At 44.2% G+C, this 21,165-nt stretch overlaps 2 protein-coding genes and 1 long non-coding RNA gene across 3 annotated transcripts; 2 read left to right on the top strand and 1 right to left on the bottom strand.

Moving 5' to 3' along the window:
- Positions 1-273: 273 nt before the first annotated feature.
- Positions 274-3,920, top strand: LOC147958276 (uncharacterized). The gene is made up of 2 exons (XR_015610892.1): positions 274-653; positions 3,589-3,920. It is a non-coding gene; the product is annotated as an uncharacterized LOC147958276 (long non-coding RNA).
- An 11,920-nt stretch (positions 3,921-15,840) lies between these two features.
- On the bottom strand, positions 15,841-17,124 carry LOC125524891 (early nodulin-93). Its single transcript, XM_048689924.2, has 4 exons — positions 16,938-17,124; positions 16,753-16,814; positions 16,599-16,674; positions 15,841-16,341 (listed from the first exon to the last, which is right to left on the bottom strand). The coding sequence occupies exons 1-4, from the start codon at positions 16,999-17,001 to the stop codon at positions 16,250-16,252; spliced, it is 294 nt and encodes a 97-aa protein (XP_048545881.1). The 5' UTR covers positions 17,002-17,124; the 3' UTR covers positions 15,841-16,249.
- Positions 17,125-19,144: 2,020 nt separating this feature from the next.
- On the top strand, positions 19,145-19,624 carry LOC147958275 (uncharacterized). Its single transcript, XM_087532560.1, has one exon. It carries the CDS (start codon positions 19,145-19,147, stop codon positions 19,622-19,624), a length of 480 nt encoding a protein of 159 aa, XP_087388686.1.
- Positions 19,625-21,165: the final 1,541 nt, after the last annotated feature.

The raw sequence follows: 21,165 nt of genomic DNA, 5'->3' as shown, positions 1-21,165 counted from the left end.
GTCAATTATTTACTTAACTCCGATTGCCTTCAAACTTTGTGTCCAGACTTGAAATATTGACTGGTATTTATGCGCCAAATACCATGTTGGAAAAAAATCAATTGTTATTTATAAAAATTGCAAAACTGAGAAGAGATAAAAGACATAGAAAACAATAGAAAAAGAATAACCAATCCTTATGCATTTGGGCTTGCGTGCTACAGGAGCTAACCCAGCCCACCAGGAGGAGGTCCCCTCCTACCTCCTGTTCACAGCAGGCGTGTTGGACGCGCCCCCAGCGTCCATGGCTTGGATCGGCCACAGGGCAGCCATCCAGAGGCCCTCCACGGCGCATAAAGGCCATCCCCGCCCCTGAAAACCCTAGTCCTCCCAATCCGTTCCCCTCGTTCCGCCCCCTTCGGTTTAGCTGTCATCCGCGACCATCCTGGCAACGCTGCCATCGTCCTCGCGGCTAGTGCCGTCCCCGAGCGGCGAGAGGATTCCCAGGAGATGCGCGCCTTCCTCCTCGTCGCCTACGCAAAGCATCGCAAGCTGGACTGCCTTGGAGCCTCGCCATCGTCCTCATCTTCCCCGGCTGAGACACCACGGTCGCCGCCTCGATCCGCTCGTCTCCGGCCCGTACGACCTCGTCGAGCCCCACCACGAGCTTCGCTGTGAGCCCTCGCTCCTCCTCGACCTCCCCTTACTCCTTCCCGTGCCCTGTAGGCTAGTCCCCATATAGTACCGTCGTCATCGCCGTCGGACGTCACCGTCCCTTTCACTTCCGGCCGTCCTAGCTCGCGTCATCTACGGACGTAGTGTGGTGTCCTCGTTCGAATGGCTCGAACCGCTGCTCCTTTTGGTCCCTGTAGAATACCTTCCCGTTCATCGTCGCCGCTCCTGAAGATCGTCGTCTGCGCGCGTGTGCGGTTAAATGCCGGCCGCATCCTGCACGCCTCCCTGTTGCGCGTCCTCACCCCACGACCACGCCCCCGCTGCTCGCCAGGGCCACGCCCGGCGTGCCCCTGCCCGCCCGCCTGTTGCCGCTCGCGTGCGCGTGCCTGTGCTGACTGCTGCAGTGCCGCTCCCTTTGCTACTGTTGCTCTGCTGCTGCTTCTCGCCTGCTGCCGCCGTTTGTAACTGGTGCTGGCTGCCGCGACCGTCGCCTGCCTATGCCTGACGCAGCCACGGCCGGCCGGCCTCGCCGCCCGCAGCCGCTGCTGCCCCATTGCCGTTGTTGCTCGCTGCCTACAGCTGCTGCTCTGCGTGTGCTGCTGCTGCTGCTACAGTAACATTCAGTTACTGTAGCGCGCTAGCTAGCTTTTCTAATTCTATGATGAGTAACCCTCTCGACAGCTCCTAAACTCCGGCAAAACAATTGTTAACAGGACTAAAAAAAATATGGAAAGGTAGTATACTTGACAAACTCCATTTTATCCCACTGGACCAAATACATTTGATGCATGGTTTAAGTTCTATGAAAATTACAAAATGCTATCTTCTGATAACAGAAAATAGATTTAACCTCTAGCATGTGTGTGAGTGTGCCGTGTGAGTGCACATATGTGTGAGTGTGTGCGGCCGGCCCAAACTAGTTGGGTCTAATTTAATTAGCTAGATTAGTCCTAGGATTAATTCTACTGTTTAGTTAGTATCAGTTTAGTGTTAGATTAGCCTAATAGCCTATGACATGTGGCTCCATTCTAATCTAGACACTAATTTAATTTAGATGCCTATGACATGTGGGCCATACCTCACCTTTTGACCAGTCAAAGTAAAATGGTTGACCAGCCCCTCGGGTCCCACTGTCATGCACATAGGCTAGGGTAACACTAGGTAACAAATGCACATTCTGCCTTCAATTCGATTTAAACAATTTCAAAAAATTCAGAAAATGAATTAAAATTTTAAAAATTAATATAAAATAATCCGTAAATCGGATGGAAAAAACTTTGTACATGAAAGTTGCTCAGAACGACAAGACGAATCCGAATATGTCGTCCGTTCGTCTGCCACACATCCCTAACCTATCGAACTCGCAACTTCCCCCCTCCGATTCATCTGTCCGAAAACGCGAAGCACCAGGAATACTTTCCCGGATGTTTCCCCCCTTCACCGGTATCGCCTACTACTGCGTTAGGTCACCCCTAGCACTGCGTATTGCCATGTTATGCTTTGTGTTACTTTGATTGCTCTATTATTTATTGTGTTCCCCCTCCGTTACTTCTTTCTGGTAGACCCCGAGACTCCCGGCAACCCCCAGTTTGACTACGGTGTTGACGACCCCTCTCTCTTGCCAAAGCAACCAGGCAAGCCCCCCTTGATCACCAGATATCGCATACTCTCCTCTATACTGCTTGCATTAGAGTAGTGTAGCATGTTACTGCTTTCCGTTAATCCTATCCTGATGCATAGCCTGTCCTTGCTACTACTGTTGTTACCTTTACCTGCAATCCTAATGCTTAGTATAGGATGCTAGTTTATAATCAGTGGCCATTCATTCTTGTCCGTCTGCCATGCTATAGTATCGGGCCATGATCACTCGAGAGGTGATCACGAGTATATACTGTATACTTTATACATGATACATGTGATGGCTAAAGCCGGGTTGGCTCGAGGAGTACCCACGGTTGATTCACGGATTGGGGGCTGGAAGGACATACTTTCCCGACAGCTCTCTGTGTGGATCTTTGTGGCGAAGCGACAGGGCAGGTTGAGACCACCTAGGAGAGAGGTGGGCCTGGCCCTGGTCGGCGTTCGCGGTTATTTCAAATTAACACGTTTAACGAGATCTTGGTATTTGATCTGAGTCTAGCCACTGGCCTATATGCACTAACCATCTACGCGGGGACAGTTATGGGCACTCGACGTCGTGGTATCAGCCGAAGCCTTCGTGACATCAGCGACTGAGCGGCGCGTGCCGGATTGGACTGGAACGCCTGCTAGGCTAGGTCTGTTTCCGGCCGCCCTCGCAACGTGCAGGTGTGCAATGGGCGATGGGCCTAGACCCCTGCGCCATAGGATTTAGACCAGCGTGCTGACCTCTCTGTTGTGCCTAGGTAGGGCTGCGACGTGTTGATCTTCCGAGGCCGGGCATGACCCAGGAAAGTGTGTCCGACCAAATGGGATCGAGCGTGTTGGGTTATGTGGTGCACCCCTGCAAGGAAGTTAATCTATTTGAATAGCCATGATCTTCTGTAACAGGACGACTTAGAGTTGTACCTTGACCTTATGACAACTAGAACCGGATACTTAATAAAACACACCCTTTCAAGTGCGAGATACAACCGGTGATCGCTCTCTCACAGGGCGACGAGGGGAGGATCATCGGTTAGGATTATGCTACACGATGCTACTTGGAGAACTTACCATCTACTCTCTTCTCCTGCTGCAAGATGGAGGTTACCAGAAGCGCAGTCTTCAAAAGGACTAGCTATCCCCCTTTTATTCCGGCTTTCTACAGTTCAGTCCACATATGATACCCTTATTCCATTTGATACCAATGCATACATATGTAGTGTAGCTCCTTGCTTGCGAGTACTTTGATGAGTACTCACGGTTGCTTTGCTCCCTCTTTTCCCCCTTTCTATACCCGATTGCTGCGACCAGACGTTGGAGCCCAGGAGCCAGACGCCACCGTCGACGACGACTACTACTACTCGGGAGGTGCCTACTACTACGTGCAGCCCGCTGACGACGACCAGGAGTAGTTTAGGAGGATCCCAGGCAGGAGGCATGCGTCTCTTTCGATCTGTATCCCAGTTTGTGCTAGCCTTCTTAAGGCAAACTTGTTTAACTTATGTCTGTACTCAGATATTGTTGCTTCCGCTGACTTGTCTATGATCGAGCTCTTGTATTCGAGCCTTCGAGGCCCCTGGCTTGTAATATGATGCTTGCATGACTTATTTTTTGTAGAGTTGTGTTGTGATATCTTTCCGTGAGTCCCTGATCTTGATCGTACACGTTTGCGTGAATGATTAGTGTATGATTGAATCGGGGGCGTCACAAATGGCTCGTGTCATGTCTTGCGTTCCCAAAATGGGCCAGCCCAATTAGGTTTTTCCTCGCACCCATGTTTTTTTTGTTTTTTTTCACGTTTTTGTTACTTCTTTTTGAACTTTCGTTTATGCTTTCAAATATTCTAAGTAAATATATTATAAAAACTTTACATAAAACATTTGAAAAATGTTAAATGTGCATAGAGAATATGTTTCTCATGTATACGAAAAATGTATTTAAAAAAGTTAATTCAAGCATTTTAAAAAATGTAAATAATTATTTTATAAATGTAAATCAAGCATTTGAAATGTTAAATGTGTATAGAAATTTTTTGACCATGTATTATAAAAATGTTAATGTTAAGCAGGTATTTCAAAAATGTTAATCGAGCATTTAAATAAAAATGATAAATATGTATAAAAATGTTGACCATGTATTGAAAATGATTAAATTTATTGATCACGTGTTAAAAAATATTAATCAAGCATTTCAAAAAATGTTGAATAAGTATTTGAAAATGTTAACCGAGCATTTGAAAAAATTTAAATGTGTATAAAAAATGCTTAGCATGTATTAAAAAAATTGTATTTGAAAAATGTTAATCAATCATTTGCACAATGTTAAATGCACATAGAAAAATGTAAAAAAATTTGGAAAATATTGATCTTGTATTTGAAAATGTTGATCAAGCATTTGAAAAATGTTGACCATGTATTCAAACATGTTAATCTTGTATTTTTTTTAACCAAGTATCTAAAACATGGTTAGAATGTGTGTAGAAAAAATGTTGACCATGTACTCAAAGAAATGATAAACTTGTACTTGAATGTTAGCGTTCAAAAAAATGTTGATAGTGTACTAAAAATGTTATACTTGAAAATTTGGAAAATCGTAGACATGTAATTGAATAGTGCTCTTGACGTATAAAAAAATGTAGAATGAAAAGTAAAAGAAACAAAGAAAAATGAAAGAACCAATGAAAACCAAAAAACAAAGACAACCAAATAAAAAATTATGAAAAGGAAAACCAAAGAAACAAGTGCAAATAAAATAAAATGGAAAACAATGGAACCCGATAAAGAAACAGATGAAAATCAACCGAGAAACTAAAAAGACGAAGAAACCTAGTAAATACAAAAAAAAAACTATGAACGAAGCGGAGCAGGCTAACTCGATCGCGTCACCTAGCGCGGATAAAAAAACGCAAATGGCCTGGCCAAATAGCTACGTCGAAAGTGAAAACTGTTCGGCCGGACAGAAGAAACGCTCGCATGATGCGACACATAGTCATGGCGGCAGCAAGGATGGTGCAGGTGAACAAACACACAGCCCAATCAACAGAAACGGATCAGATCCAGAGCCTACTTGATCAAAACCTACTCCAAATAGTACACTACACCGCACCATACTAAGGGCCTGTTTGGGACTACTTCACTTCATAAAAATCGGTTTCGCTCCACTAAATTCACTCTGGAGCAATTCCATCTAGAAGTTGTAGTACTACCAAAAAGAATATTTGGCTGCCATCTACCTCCAGCTTTAAGAATGAGAAATTTGATGGAAAGGATCTATTTGATTGGTTGAGGGGGGAAAACGAAGGGGTATCCACTTACTGATGGCAGTGATGGGTAATTTCCACCTAACTCCAGATTTTAGAGTTTTTTGGAGCACCTCCTGAAGAGCTTCATAAAAAACTGGGAGTTGTATCTCAGATTCTAGTTTTTTTGTCGAGCGGCATATCGTGGAGCTACCCCGTTTGGCTTGTGTTTTCTGAAGCGGAGCTGAATTTTAAGAAGCAGAGCAGTCCCAAACAGGCTCTTAACACTTCACATGGGCACAAGGAAAACATTCCATCTTTTATTCCACTTTCCAACTGGGAGCAAACGGAATCTACTGCCCTAGAAAGCAGCAACTCTTTTTTTAAAGGGAAGGCCATCATGGCTAGTTTTATTAAAACTTAAATAATGTTTACATCGTCTACGAGCTTACTGACAATAAAGTCAGGGGGCTCGTCCAACCAACTAAATGAAGTCTTATTACAGTAACTAAAATGAGCTAGCATATGAGCCACTTGATTACAAGATCTATAACAATGCTTATAAATGACCTTCCCTATTGAAGTACTAGTGTCCAAACATTCTGCGAATATTGCCGCCGCCGAGTCCCACCATATGGTTTGTCCATCACAATAATTGATTACTTGCAAAGAATCTGATTCAGCTTCTACCCGGTTACTCCCAAAGGAGTTAGCAAAAATCAGCCCGTCTCGCATGGCCAACGCTTTTATTGTTATTGCATCCACCGCAACAGGTATAAACTTGCATTGGGCTCCCAAGAAATTACCTTTGTCATCACGCAGGATAGCCGCCGTAGCACCTACCCCTTCGTCCGAGTAGTACGCCACATCAACATTTAACTTAATGAACCGAGGGTCCGGCTTACACCACTTTGCTTCAGGGGAAATTCTCACCAGCGATGTAGCCCTCTGATGGTTGCTTGAGATTGATAACACAGAGAGTGCCCATCTCCAAGGGGGAGGAATTGATTCATTGTGCGTCACTTTTCTACGGATCCACCAAAGGTACCAACCCCCAACGGCTATTACTTGTTTGAAGTTAATTATTGGGTGCATCTCAAGCTGCTGGTACGGCAATGATAAGATAAATTCCAAGATCGCAGACCCCGATCTATCAACCTGGATCGCTTGGTCGATGATATTTGTGATGCCCAGCTTCGTCCACAAGTGTCGTGCATTCGAGCATAAAAACATTAAGTGACGGATATCCTCGGCCCCTTGATGACAGATAGGACAAGCACCATTGGAACCAATGTGCCTGTTAGTAAGTATAGCTCTTAGTGGGATAACTCCTCGTAGTGCTCGCCAACAAAAAATCTGTACTTTACGTGGAATCTGAAGTTTCCAGAGAGTATTCCACACTGCCCGAGTGGTAGAGCCACCGGGGTGTCCCATCGTATTTGCATGCGCCCGAAAACTATGCATCCACTGCATATGATATGCACTCTTTACTGAGAAAATACCTGTCCTGTTCGGGTGCCATGCCACAAAGTCATCAAAACCATGCAAGTGTAGTGGAATCTGAATAATTCTGTGGGCATCCACTGGATTGAATAAACTTGTTATTAGCGCCTCATCCCACGTACCATTAGCCATATCTATTAATTCACAAACTTTGGTTAGGACCGTTTGACCCCTCGGTGATATCACCATTCTATCCGGACTAGAGGGAATCCACGGATCCGTCCATATGTTAACATGTTCACCAGTCCCAATCCTCCAAATGTATCCTTTCTTGAAAGTTTCCGACCCCTTCAAAATACTCTGCCATGTGAAGGACGACCCATTTTTTGGTGTAGCATCAATAAGGGAACCATTTGGGTAATATTTTGCCTTGAGAACTCTCGCAACCAAAGAATGCGGGTCATTGATCAACCTCCAACATTGCTTGGACAACATTGCCAAGTTAAAAGAGTAGAGGTCACGGAACCCCATGCCTCCTTCACTCTTAGGGATACACAACTTCCACCACGCCATCCAATGCATTTTTTTGGTCTCCTTATCATCACCCCACCAGAATTGTGCAATAGCATCCGTGATCTCTTTACAAATTCCCTTCGGCAAGCTGAAAACAGACATAGCAAAAACAGGAATAGCTTGGGCCACAGTTTTTAATAAGATCTCCTTCCCTCCTGTAGATAATATTTTTTCCATCCATCCCAATAATCTAATTTTAATTCTCTCTACAAAATGTCTGAAGCAGTCACTTCTATCAGCTCCCACTAGAGCTGGGAGGCCTAGGTATTTGTCAGATAATGCTTCTGTATCAATGTGCAAAATCTCACAAATCTCCGCTTTTGACACTACACTTGTATTTGGACTGAAGAAAATACTTGACTTAGCCAAACTCACCATTTGTCCTGAACTCTGGCAATAGGTATCTAGCGTCTGCTGTAAGGAAGTTGTATTTAACACATCTGCTTTCATGAGAATTAGAGAATCATCAGCAAATAAAAGGTGTGAAACTGATGGTGCATTTCTACACACCCTAATCCCATCCATGCCACCAACTTCTTCTTCATACTGCAACATACTAGAAAGTCCTTCTGCACAAATAAGGAACAAATATGGAGAGAGAGGGTCCCCCTGTCTAATACCCCTCGTCGGAGTGAAAATTTCTGTTTCGTGAGAGTTAAATCTAACCTTGTATCTCACAGAGCTAACACAAGACATAATCATCTCAATCCATTGTGCATGAAAACCAAGCTTCTGCATCATGCTTCTCAAAAAGTTCCATTCCACACGGTCATAAGCCTTATGCATATCTAGCTTTACTGCACACAAGCCTGTCCGCCCAGCTCTTTTATTCTTGATTTTGTGAATACACTCATACACAATCAACACATTATCCGTTATCAATCTACCAGGAACAAAGGCACTCTGAGTTGGCGAAATAATTTCTGGTAGGATACTCTTCAGTCTCAGAGCTAACATTTTTGAGATGATCTTATACAAAACGTTGCATAGAGTTATTGGTCTATACTGAGTAATCATTTCAGGTGAGTCTATTTTTGGAATCAGCACAATAGACGTATCGTTCCACTCAACCGGAATCTGACGATTATTTAACGCAAATAATACCTCCTGTGTAATGGCATCACCCAGGACATGCCAAAACTTTTTGAAAAATAATGCATGGAGGCCGTCCGGTCCAGGTGCTTTTAGATCACCAATACTAAACACAGTCTTGCGAACATCATCTGCAGTGTACGGTGCAATTAAGAAATCATTCATTTGCGCTGTCACTTTGGACTGGACCTTTTGTAGTATCGCCGGATCAACTTGTTGAACTTCTGAGCTGAACAAGTTATTAAAGTAGCTTCGTATATGTGGACTAAGAAGAGTCGTACCTTCCAATATATTTCCCTGTCCGTCATTTAATTTTTTAATAAAAATTTTCTTCCGTCTTGCCGTAGCATATGCCTGAAAAAAACCCGTATTGCGATCACCGAACTGGAGCCAGTTGGATCTTGATCTTTGCATATAATGTATTTCCTCGAGTTCTAGCAAAAACTCAATCAATTCAGAAAGCTCTTTTCTCCTCTCCTCTGTCTCATCATTCATAGGGCCAGTCATTAATTTTTCCAACTCCATTTGTGTCTGCCGAAGTCTCTTCTTTGGCTTCTTGAGCACTCTCTGATCCCAGTCATGGAACATCCCATGCATACGGTCCAGTTTGGCCTGTACCGAAGTGAGGTTCGGATTGGTTTCAACCCTCTGCCATGTTTCCTGGACTAGATCAGCAAAGCTATTTTCTCTCAACCATCTAGCCTCAAAGAGCTTCACCTGGTTGCCACTTCCAGTGCTAGGTAAGTAATATTCCGTGTCCACAAGCAAGGGTCTATGATAAGAATGGTTGTAACTTAGATTCTGTAAAGCTGCATGGGGGTATAGGGCACCCCAAGAGTCATTAATCAGGCCACGGTCCAGCCGCTCTCTAATGCGACCTCGCTGCCACGTGAACTGGTCCCCCAGGAAACCCATGTCCCTTAGCTCACAGTCATAAATGGCAGATTGAAAAGCTTGCATATACTATTGCGGTCTAGGATTTCCACCAACCTTTTCAGTCAAGAACTGGATCTCATTCAAATCCCCAATTAGAAGCCATGGTGAATTGTTGATCTGATGCAACCGACGCATCCTTTCCCAAGTTTTATACTTATCTTCCCATCTGAACTCGCCATACATACCCGTCAGTCTCCACTTAACATTGCTCTCATCTTCTACCATTACATCAACGAACATGGGGTCAAGCTCCATCCTTTGTATTTTCACTTCTTTTTTCCAAACCAGTATCAAACCACCTTTCCGACCATCTCCCGCACACACCAATTTATGATCCATGTTTAATCTCCTTCGTAAACATTCAGCCGGGTAGCTTTCCAAGTGAGTCTCTGACAGAAACATCACGTCTGGGTTGCATGCTCGCTAGACATCCAACAACGCACGAACTGCTGCAGCGTTTCCGAGCCCGTTACAATTCCAGTTTAAAATTTTCATGATGACCGGACAGCCTCCGACGAGAAGGCCGTGAATCCGGTGATCAACGATGAAAAAACTCTCGGTCGGCGTAGCCGCCGGAGGACAGAAGATCAAACTTTGCAGGATGTAAGAGATATACGCACACGGTCTAACCCATATTCCTCGATCCTTTTCCGTGGTTCCGCTCACAATGATCAATTGAGGCTAGGGGTTAGGGACCTTTATATAGTGCTATTCCAGTTAATTTTAAACTGTATAAACTACAGATAAATGTCCAGATAAAATCTGTTTAAACGAAGACTCCAGGTTAACTTAACCAACCACGATCATTAGTAACCATCAAGGAGTTTCATCTGCAAACTGTCCCATAAGCACGTACGTGTGAGTCGCACGCTGAATTTGAATTACAATTCGAATTCACAGGCTTTACCAATTCATGGAGCCAATCCCATGAACAACCTGGCATTCCATAATATGTTGTGCCCGGGCTAATATACATTTAGTACAATAAATATTCCAGCATTAATAAATATTGTTTCCAGCATATATGTACCGGCTTCCATGAACTATATTCCATTCATGTATTCCAAGCAATATTCAAGTGCATCGGTAAATTCCATATCGAGGTAAACATATTCCAGGAACTATGTAGTAAAAATGTTGCAAGCCACACATAAGTATTTCCTACATCTCCCACTTGGCTAAAACATTCTAATTCCATAAACGAACACCCATGTTGCAAACATGTTTACAAAATACTTCCTGACTAAGAGGTTTAGTCAGTGGATCGGCAACCATGTCCACACTAGGTAAATAATCTAAACGAACTGTTCTTAATCTATTAACGACGTCACGAATGTAATGATATCTTCCCTCAATATGTTTGGTTTTGCTATGAAACTTGGGATCCTTTGAGACCTTGATTGCCGCCTGGTTATCACAGAAAATAATAACAGGATATGAAGCGCTTTCCACCACCACGAGAGACGCAAGAAACCCCTTTAACCATACACCTTCTTTCACAGCTTCCGACGCAGCAATATATTCAGCCTCCATAGATGAAAGTGCTACAGAATCTTGCTTCTTGCTACTCCAGGAAATAGCTCCTCCTGCTATTGTAAACAGATAACCAGAAGTCGATTTCCGGTCATCAAGATCCCCTTGCCAATCAGCATCAGTAAACCCCTGCAGCTGAAGATTGTGTCCATTAAAACACAGAAAATAGTCCATAGTTCCTTTGACATAACGCAAAGTGTTCCTAATCTGTTTCCAATGCTCAGGTCCAGGGTTCACTTGATATCTACTCAACAAACCCACGGCATGGCATATATCAGGTCTTGTAAATAGCATAGCATACATTAAAGAACCCAATGCAGATGAATAAGGAATATTGCTCATTTGTTTCTTTTCCTCGGGAGTTTTAGCACACATTTCCTCATTAAGTTTAGTTCCCCTAAGAATAGGTACTCTAACAGGCTTGCAATTTTCCATAGAGAATCTCGGAAGTACATTATTGAGATATTCCTTTTGAGACAAACCCAACATTCTCTTCCTTCTATCTCTACGTATTTCCACTCCCAGAACATAGGAAGCTTCCCCCATATCCTTCATGTCAAATTTAGAGGATAACCAGGTTTTAACTTCCATCAGTGTAGATTTATCATTTGAAGCAATGAGAATATCATCAACATAAAGAGATAACAAAACAAATTTATTTCCTATTATCTTAAAATAGATACAATGGTCACCTTCCGTCATTGAAAAACCATATGACGTGATTGCATTATCGAAAAGAATATACCACTGACGTGAGGCTTGTTTAAGACCATATATAGACCTGTTTAATTTACAGACCTTCCCTTCATTCCCCCTTTCCACAAAACCTTCTGGTTGGTTCATGTATATTTCTTCTTCCAACATTCCATTTAAGAATGTTGTTTTAACATCCATTTGATGCAATTCCAGATCATAATAAGCGGTTAATGCACTAATGATCCGTATGGAGGTAAATTTAGCAACGGGAGAAAAGGTTTCTACAAAATCAACTCCTTCCATTTGTGTAAATCCTTTAGCAACAAGCCTTGCTTTATACTTATCCACCTGACCAGTCGCATTCAGTTTCCTTTTAAAGATCCATTTAGAACCAATAGACTTTCGATTGTTTGGTAATTCAACTAATTCCCAAACATTATTTTTCCTCATAGAGTTTAATTCTTCCTGCATGGCTTCCATCCAAAGATTTGATTCAGGACTTGCCAATGCAGCTTTGAATGATTTTGGTTCTTCCTCTAAGTTCTGAATTTTAGAGTGCACTTCCCCCAGAAAAACAAAATACTCATCTAAATATGCAGGTGGTTGTGTATTCCTCCCACTTCTCCTAGGCATGCTATTCGAAATAGAGTTAGTAGATTGACTAGCATCATTATTTTCCTGAACTAGAGGTTCAGTTTCAGGTAAAGAGATATCTTCAGGTTCTACTAATAATTCCACCCTAGCTCGTTTAGCACGGCGAGGTGTATCCTAATCAAGAAAAACTGCATCTCCACTTTCAATCAATTTCTTTCTTTGAGGATCCCAAAAACGGTAACCATTAGAACCTGATGCATAACCAATAAAAATTCCTGGGGTACTTTTAGATTGTAGTTTGGTGCGCAACTGGCTAGGTATCCTTATTTGAGCATTACACCCCCAAACTGCCAAATGGCGAAGTGAGGGCTTCCTTCCCTTCCAAAGCTCATAGGGTGTTACCCTTACAGCTTTAGAAGGTGAGTGATTCAACAAATATACAGCAGTGTGAAGTGCCTCTCCCCAAAAAGACAATGGCAAGTCAGAATAAGCCATCATAGACCTAACCATATCCATTGAAGTCCTATTCCTTCTTTCCGCCACTCCATTCTGTTGTGGGGTATATGGCAAGGTATAGTGATGAATAATACCATGTTCTTTGCAGAAATCATCTAGTATTCCTGACGTGTATTCACCACCACGGTCAGTTCTAAGTATTTTAATTTTCTTGTTTAGCTGATTTTCCACTTCCGCTTTGAACACTTTAAAAGCATCAAATCCTTCCGATTTGTGTTTAAGCAAATACACATAACCGTACCTTGAATAGTCATCTACGAAAGTGATAAAGTAGATTTTCTGCCCTCCCAAAGTGGGTGTGGAAAATTCCCCACAAATGTCAGAGTGAACAATGGCAAGCTGTTCTGTTGATCTATTTGCTTTGGGAAAAGGCGACCTTGTCATTTTACCCATAATACATGCTTCACAAATACCATAATCCTCCCACTTAAAGTTCAAAATTCCAGAACTAATAAGTCTCTTAATCCTATTCTCAGATATATGTCCAAGTCGCAAATGCCACAAGTAAGATTCGGAACAATTATTCTGTCCATTTATACTCCTCACAACGGAGTTATCTTCGCCTACTAAGCAATTATTTTCCATGATGTCATTTAGAAAATATAGTCCATCATGTCTATCGCCTGAATGTACTAATCTTCCATTTAAGATAATTTTAGCCTTCCCATCACCAAAGATAATTTTATATCCAATTGACTCTAGTTTGGACACTGAAACTAGATTCCTTCTCATATCGGGTGAATAAAGTGCATTTTCCAACACTAAGTTTCCTCCATCAGGGAGTTTAAGCACATAGTTTACAATTCCTAGTATGTCTGCTTTAGCTTGAGTTCCTAAATAGACATGTCTTGTTCCTTTTGGAATTGTTTTGAGTGTGGCAAAAGAGCTAAGTTCTCTAGCTATGTGTGAAGTTGCACCAGAATCTACTACCCAACTATTCTGAAAAGTAGTAGTAAATAAGGATTCAGTGCAAACATAAACATCGGTAATACCTTCAGGGGATTAATTCCCCTTGCGGCTGTCATCCTTGTGAAAATTATCCCTTTCGCTGTTCGGCTTCCTCCTCTTGGTGCATTCTGACCTGAAGTGGCATGTATTACCACAATTATGGCACTTGTAGTTCCTCTTGTCAATCTTCTGAAAAGAGTTGTTGTTGTTATTTCCATGCTGCCCCCTGTCCCTCCTCTCATCTCTGTAGTTCCTTTGATCCCTGTCACGTTTATAATTGATCTTGTCCCTTAGGTCCGGTCCTCCTCCTCTCTTATTCCAATTCCTCCGGTTCCCATTGTTTTTGTACTCACCAAGGTGAAGCTCTGGCTGATAAGAAGCTTTATCTTTCCCTGAGTTAAGCCTGCGATCCTCCTCCATTAGCAAGTGTTGCCTCAGGTTCCTCATATTGAGTGTGCGTTCTGAATGACAAAAAGAAATCTTGAACTGTTCCCATGATGGTGACAAAGAATTCAGAACAACCATGACTTGTACTTCCTCCTGGAACGGATAACCAGCAGTTTTTAATTCTTCCGCCAAGACACAGAGCTTGTTGAAGTGTTCATTGACTATTTTATCACCCATCTTCGATGTCAGAAACTTGTTCACAAGACTAAGCACCTTCACAAGGGAAACTTCTCCAAAATCTTGTTCCAGCCTGAGCATTATTCCATAAGCTGTTCTATCCGACTCATATTCCGCAGCCAACGAATCAGTCACCGAGCCAAGGATATAAACTCTGGCAGTCTTGTTGTCCTTGGTCCATTGCTTCAGTTCATCATTGTATTCCTGCTTTTCTTCATCTGTAGCATCCTCTGCTGGCTCGTTAGGCGCCGGAGTTTCAGAAACATAATCAATATTCTCAGCCGTAAGCAAGAACATGATTTTCCTTTTCCAAACCGTGTAGTTTGTTCCATCAAGTTTGTAGGCACGGAGTAATTCAGCGGACACCCCATTGGAAGCCATTGAAATTGGTTTCTTCTTCAGTTACCTGAAGTTCCTGTCGTTGTTGATGTCGGAGCAGTCCTTGCCGTGGACGCGAAGCAGGCCGGCGAGAGTTGGTCAGGGCGAGCTTGACGAGGCGGCAGTAAGCTGGCGACGAACACGGCGGGCTCCCTCCGGCTCGGCAAGGTTGACGGGGCGAACGTCGATGGGGAACGGCGCGAACGTCGAGGAGGAGCCGGCCACGAGCGGTGGCAGGGTCGGCCCGAGATGGATGGGGAGGCGGACCAGAGGTGGAGATGTGGGCGTTGGGTGGATGCGGCGGCGTTGGGCGCTGATGCGAGCGGAGCGGCGGCGCTGATTGGTGGAGGTCGAGCAATGCGGCGGCGGCGCTCGGTCGAGAGGAATCGAGCCAGATCGATCTAATCTTGGGTGGAGCTGTTGTGTACGTACATGCCTATCTCTTTCCCTTTTTTAAGGAAAGAAAGACAGAGTACGTAGTGGAATACTAATCCAGATCGTAATTGATTCGACGACTAACAAAATTGTCAAACCCTTAATCGGCTCTGGTGCCAATATAAGAGATATACGCACACGGTCTAACCCCTATTTCTCGATCCTTTTCCGTGGTTCCGCTCACAATGATCAATTGAGGCTAGGGGTTATGGACCTTTATATAGTGCTATTCCAGTTAATTTCAAACTGTATAAACTGCAGATAAATGTCCAGATAAAATCTGTTTAAACAAAGACTCCAGGTTAACTTAACCAACCACGATCATTAGTAACCATCAAGGAGTTTCATCTGCAAACTGTCCCATAAGCACGTACGTGTGAGTCGCACGCTGAATTTGAATTACAATTCGAATTCACAGGCTTTACCAATTCATGGAGCCAATCCCATGAACAACCTGGCATTCCATAATATGTTGTGCCCGGGCTAATATACATTTAGTACAATAAATATTCTAACATTAATAAATATTGTTTCCAGCATATATGTACGGGCTTCCATGAACTAATTCCATTCATGTATTCCAAGCAATATTCAAGTGCATCGGTAAATTCCATATCGAGGTAAACATATTCCAGGAACTATGTAGTAAAAATGTTGCAAGCCACACATAAGTATTTCCTACATGAGTGATTTATAAAGAGAACTCACGATCAGCGTAGCTGCCGGAGGACGAGGAGGTCACAGGGCCAGCGGCCGCCGCCGGCGGCGGCGACGCACCAACCCTAGATCGCCAGGAATATCGCCTCCGAGGTAAGCGCTACGAACCGGTATTCCTGCTCTAGAAAGCAGCAACTCTCTTTACACTGCCAGGTACATACAAACTGAAACTGAAATTAATCCGACGTTTCCTCATGCAGCACCATCCATGGATGGAACAGAGGGCCTGCGATTCTGTACAGTCCTGGATCAAGTCGACTCGTCGATCCTCCCGATGGTGTTCTGCCTTGCGTTTCGTAGAATGGTTTTATCCGCGGTGATGAAGAACCCGGCCACACAGGCTGTCCAATAAACAGGGATATTGTTTAGCAATTAAACTCCCAATTTTGTGTTGCTTGAGCATGGCAGACAAGAATAATCTTCCTTTTGAGCTACGGACGACCTCCAAATCCAATAGTGGTAAAGCAATACGCATGATCCTTGAAGAAATGGCTTTCATCATCAATCTAACGTACGGTATCACCTTCTACTGTCTGAAGCTAGAACACCGACACTGATCAAGTAACTAGGATGGCTGAATCATTCAGTAGGATGGTACCTGTCGATATGATGAGCGCCTGCGCGGTGTAGTTCAGATTGTGCTTGGCCCAAGGAAGGACACGACAGGCAACGAACTGCGCAAGATCAAATCTGACAGAAGTCAGGATATATGCGAGCATGCACACAAGAATTCAGCACACAAAAACACGCACCGTGGGAACCGCGACCACGGTGCCTGCAATGGCGGCGTTCTTCCCTCCCAACAGGACAGCCTCTGCAACAAGATAACACGCGCAGGAAGCAAACATAAAGAGGCAGTAACAGCATTGGTTTCCAGATGGATCCGGGACGGTGGTGGAACTGAAAGAGGGTGGGAGGTCTTTTCTCTTCTGGGTACCTCGGATGGCGGCGCTGGATTCCTCCTCCTTGGGGGATCGGACGAAGAAGTTCCTGGCGGCCATGGCTCCTCGCTCCGTCCTGTTCCTCCCTTGCGGCTTCTTTCTCCTATAGCCTCTTCCGATTGAACGACGCGGTTGGTGATGACCCGAGTTGCCATGGCCGCCGGCAACTTCTTAAATCAAATACGAAAGGGAACACGGGTGTCCTTACCTCGCTGGATGTGTATTTGAATATACATGGATGCCAATTCAACATCCACTGAATCTAGTCCCATGTAACCCTAAAAAAAGAAAAAAGAGTCCAGTCCCATGTGCAGGGGCGGCTACTGAAAAAGGCTGGGCCCACATGGGCTGCTATGTGAACTTTTCATATTTACAAACTAGATACTCGGTACTCCCTATGGATGCGATGCGTACCTGTGGGTACGGGAAGAAACACGTTTTTTTTTCTTTCATGAGAGGCACGGTTATACTTTTGCGAGAGTCATGGATGTCCCTCTTAGAAACGGAAAAAAAGACAGAACCATGACTCTCACGAAAGAAAAAAAACAGAAAACACAATTTTTTTCGTTTTCGAGAGACATGGCTGTGCCTCTCGCGAAAGCACAACCGTACCTCTCGCGGAAGCAAAAGAAACAGAAAACGTATTTTTTTCGTTTCCGAGAGGCACGGCCGTGACTCTCGCGAAGCAAAATCGTGACTCTCACAAAAAACGCGTATTTTCGTGCAAAATAAAAAGAATTCAAATTTTCTTTATCGAAAATCTAAGAAATACTTGTGGAAAATCAAAACGTCGAAAAACCCCAGAAAAAACCGTGTACAAAACCAAAAACGCGTGCAGAAAAAAAATCCGAGGGAGTGCCCAGAACGCGACATGTGGTGAATGGGCGAGAGCGCGTCAAGTGGCGCTGATCACTGCCTAGCTCCTGAAGGAGCGCTCGTTAACTAGTTGCTCTCTTGTGCTGCCTGACCTCTACGAGTTCAAGGTTTGAAATGGACTTTTTCCAATAAGAAGAGCGTGACAAAAGCCGCAGGCCGGCCCAAATAGCGGAACTCTATGCATCATAGAAGGCGCTGTTGCGGCCTTGCGGGGAACTCATATGTGCCGCTCGTTGCGGCAAATTGCCGAGCGGACGCACAGGCGACTCCAACCAGGCCGGCCATTGGCGTAACATAGTGAAAAATCCCAAAAATGAGTGCTCGAATGAGGGATTGAACATGGGACCTCCTGTTGCTTACAAGCGCAGCTAGCCAACGGAATTAATGAGATTTGTTGGTTTAATATGGCGCGCTAACCTAAAGGTAATGTGAGATTGGAACATTTTCTCAAATTCCAAACACAAACCTTATTTTGAAAATAGTAATTGTATTTTCAAAAAAGTGAACACATTTTTAAATTTGAGAAGAAAAATAAAAAACACGAACATTTGTGGACTATGTGAACAAATTTCTGAAAATCAGGAACATTTTTTGAATATGTGAACAAATTTTTGATAGTGGGAGCATTTTCTGAAACTGTGAACAAAAATTTGAAAACAGAATATTATTTCAATCTGTGAACAATTTTTTAAAAAAGAACATTTTTTCAAACTCAGGACAAGAAGTTGAAAATGACAACATTTTTTAAAATTTTCAAACAAATTTTGGAAATCAAGGACATTTTTTTATGAAATCGCGAACATATTTTAAAACTGTGAAATATTATTAACAAACGAAAAAAACATGAGAGGAAAAAAATGAAAAGAAAAAGCAGTAAGAAACCATATCAAGCAGTAAAGAAACAGAAACTGGGAAAACTCAGTTAAAACAACCGGAGAAAGTCTTCCAGAACGGCCCTAAACACAGGAAGCGTGTGCTTGCGTTAAGTGGGCCGGCCCACTCTGCTCGTGCCTCTGCGATTCGCCAGTAATTTGACGCAGCGTGCGTCATATAGGGAATTCCGCTGTTGCGTATTTTCAATTTCCAACAGAACAACGGACTCGATTGTAGTACTAGCAAGTAGTCACGTGAAACCCTAAAAAAAAGTAGTCACGTGAAAATCTAGCCCGCACCTAGATCGAAGGCGATGCCACTACAAATATACCACCCGCCACCCGGGCAGACGCATAGCATAGTCGCACGATCGCTCCCGATCCAGTCTCACTTGGCCAACTCCAACTCCTACGTACCTACGCGAGAGGAATCGTCGATCGACTTGTCCCCCTTGATGGCGTCGCCTGCCATGGACATCGCCGCCGGGGACTTGTTCTACGGAGCGCTGCAATCGCTAGACGATGGCCTAGCACAAGGCATCGCCCAGGACGGCGCCGACAGCATGCACCTGCTGCGACAACAACAGCAGCAGCAAGCATACGCCGACGCGCTGTTTCGCGAGCTTGATTTTAATTCCGATTTGGCCATGGCGGACACAGACGACCCTGATGCTCCATGCGACCCGGCGTTGGGCGAGGCGGTGGCCGAGGCGCTGAAGGCCGTGGAGGCGCCGTCCGACGGCCAGGGCTGCCCGATTTGCATGGAGGAGGACCACGACGATGACGACGCGGCGACGGGCGCGTGGAAGGAGACGCCGTGCGGGCACCGGTTCCACGGACGGTGCGTCGGGAGGTGGCTGCGCGCCAAGGGGAGCTGCCCCATGTGCCGGCGCCAGATGGTGGCCATGCCCGCCGCAGCCGCCGCCGCCACTTGAGGATGCCATCGTGGAGTTCATGCGTGAGGGTGCATCTTATGATAGGTCTTAGTTGCCTCGATCTCTAGCAGAATTAATGTTGCTGCTTGCTTAGGGTTGTGGTGCAATGCCTGTGTTGGATGTTTGCTTTTTGTCTGTAAGTGAGTCATCACTCAGCACAACGGAGCCGTAAGCTTGGGAACCATGGCGCGTCCATGACTGGTAGTAATCCGTACACGGCCAGATCGTGGAAAGAGGAGAGGAGGGAGAGCACGTGCGCAAGGAGGTCGGCGGGAAGCCGCTCAATGTGCGGCTCCTCCATTTCCTTCGCTTGCTCTGTCTGCGGCTGCATCCCCATTTTTGCTCGGTTTCTCGCTCTCGCCGTCGCACGGACAGAAAAGCTTACCTGGTCCACCCCGCGCGCCAGAGTCTCATAAGAGATTCAGGCAGCACATGGTCTGGGTCAATAGATCACTCACCGGCCATGACTATGACTAGAAGCAGAACCACCACACCAGGAGAGGATCGCCTCACGCCTCACGCCTAAGTCACACGCGCACCCCGCACGCGGATGAATCACCATTGCTAGTATATATAGAGATGGTCTTAAGTGAAGGGCATGGTGAAGAGAACAAAGAGGTTGCGGTGGCGCAAGCCAGACCATCGCTGACCGGCTAACGGGTATCCCTAGGCGTGCATTTATTTTTTACAGGGTTTCTCATGGGAAAGTGAATCAATAATGACATGCCTTCTTACTACTCGCTCCGTTTCTAAATACTTGTCTTTCTAGGCATTTCAACAAGTGACTACATACGGAGCAAGATGAGTGAATCTACACTCTAAAACATGTCTACATACATCCGTATGTAATAATCATTTAAAATGTCTAGAAAGACAAATATTTAGGAATGGAGGGAGTAGATGCTTACTAGATTGGTTGGCTTCCATGCGGCTACACTCTATTTGCTAGTCAATTACTGCAATGCATGTCTATCTGCCAGTCAATTGCTGCTTACTACGCAGATTGGTAGGCTTTCTTAAGGCAGCTAGACTCTATTTGCTAGTCAATTACTGCAATGCATGTCGACAACCAACTAAATTTAATTAGTGGCATGAGAAAGACAATTGATAAATAAATAAATGAAGGTCAATGACTAAATTGATTTTGCCACCTAGCAATAATTCGGTTCTTTCTTCGGTACTACTGCAGAACAAGGTTGTTCATTTCTTGTCAATTTTAGACTTGTGTTGATGGTTTGGACATAACTAGCATGATGCAAATACATCTTGATGTAGAGTACTTTACGTCCATCAGATTTGCTCGCAAGACTATATGGTATGCACACACTATCAGCACAAAAACAGACTATATTGTATGCACACACTATCAACGCAAAAACACAGACTATCGCTCCGTATGCATATATCAACGCAAAAGGGTCAGATTTTAAAAAAAATCAAACTATGGTCAAATTTCGAATAGGTTTTAGAAAAGGGTCAAAACACGATGCCACTTGGTGATGTAAAATTGAACTCTATCACCGAATGCCCTGCCTCCCGCC

Source organism: Triticum urartu, chromosome 7A, assembly GCF_056163025.1.
Source record: "Triticum urartu cultivar PI428250 chromosome 7A, HENAU_Tu73, whole genome shotgun sequence".
In the NCBI taxonomy this organism is placed as follows: domain Eukaryota; kingdom Viridiplantae; phylum Streptophyta; class Magnoliopsida; order Poales; family Poaceae; genus Triticum; species Triticum urartu.
Note: the sequence above shows the minus strand (reverse complement) of the source record. Positions and strands in the feature narration are given on the sequence as shown.

Excerpts from the sequence above, each read along its gene's own strand:
- LOC125524891 (XM_048689924.2), bottom strand. The coding sequence starts at position 17,001 with ATGGCCGCCAGGAACTTCTTCGTCCGATCCCCCAAGGAGGAGGAATCC. Across the intron at positions 16,815-16,937 it reads ATCCAGCGCCGCCATCCGAG|AGGCTGTCCTGTTGGGAGGG; the intron begins GTACCCAGAAGA and ends ATCTTGTTGCAG. Across the intron at positions 16,342-16,598 it reads GGCGCTCATCATATCGACAG|CCTGTGTGGCCGGGTTCTTC; the intron begins GTACCATCCTAC and ends TTTATTGGACAG.
- LOC147958275 (XM_087532560.1), top strand. The coding sequence starts at position 19,145 with ATGGCGTCGCCTGCCATGGACATCGCCGCCGGGGACTTGTTCTACGGA.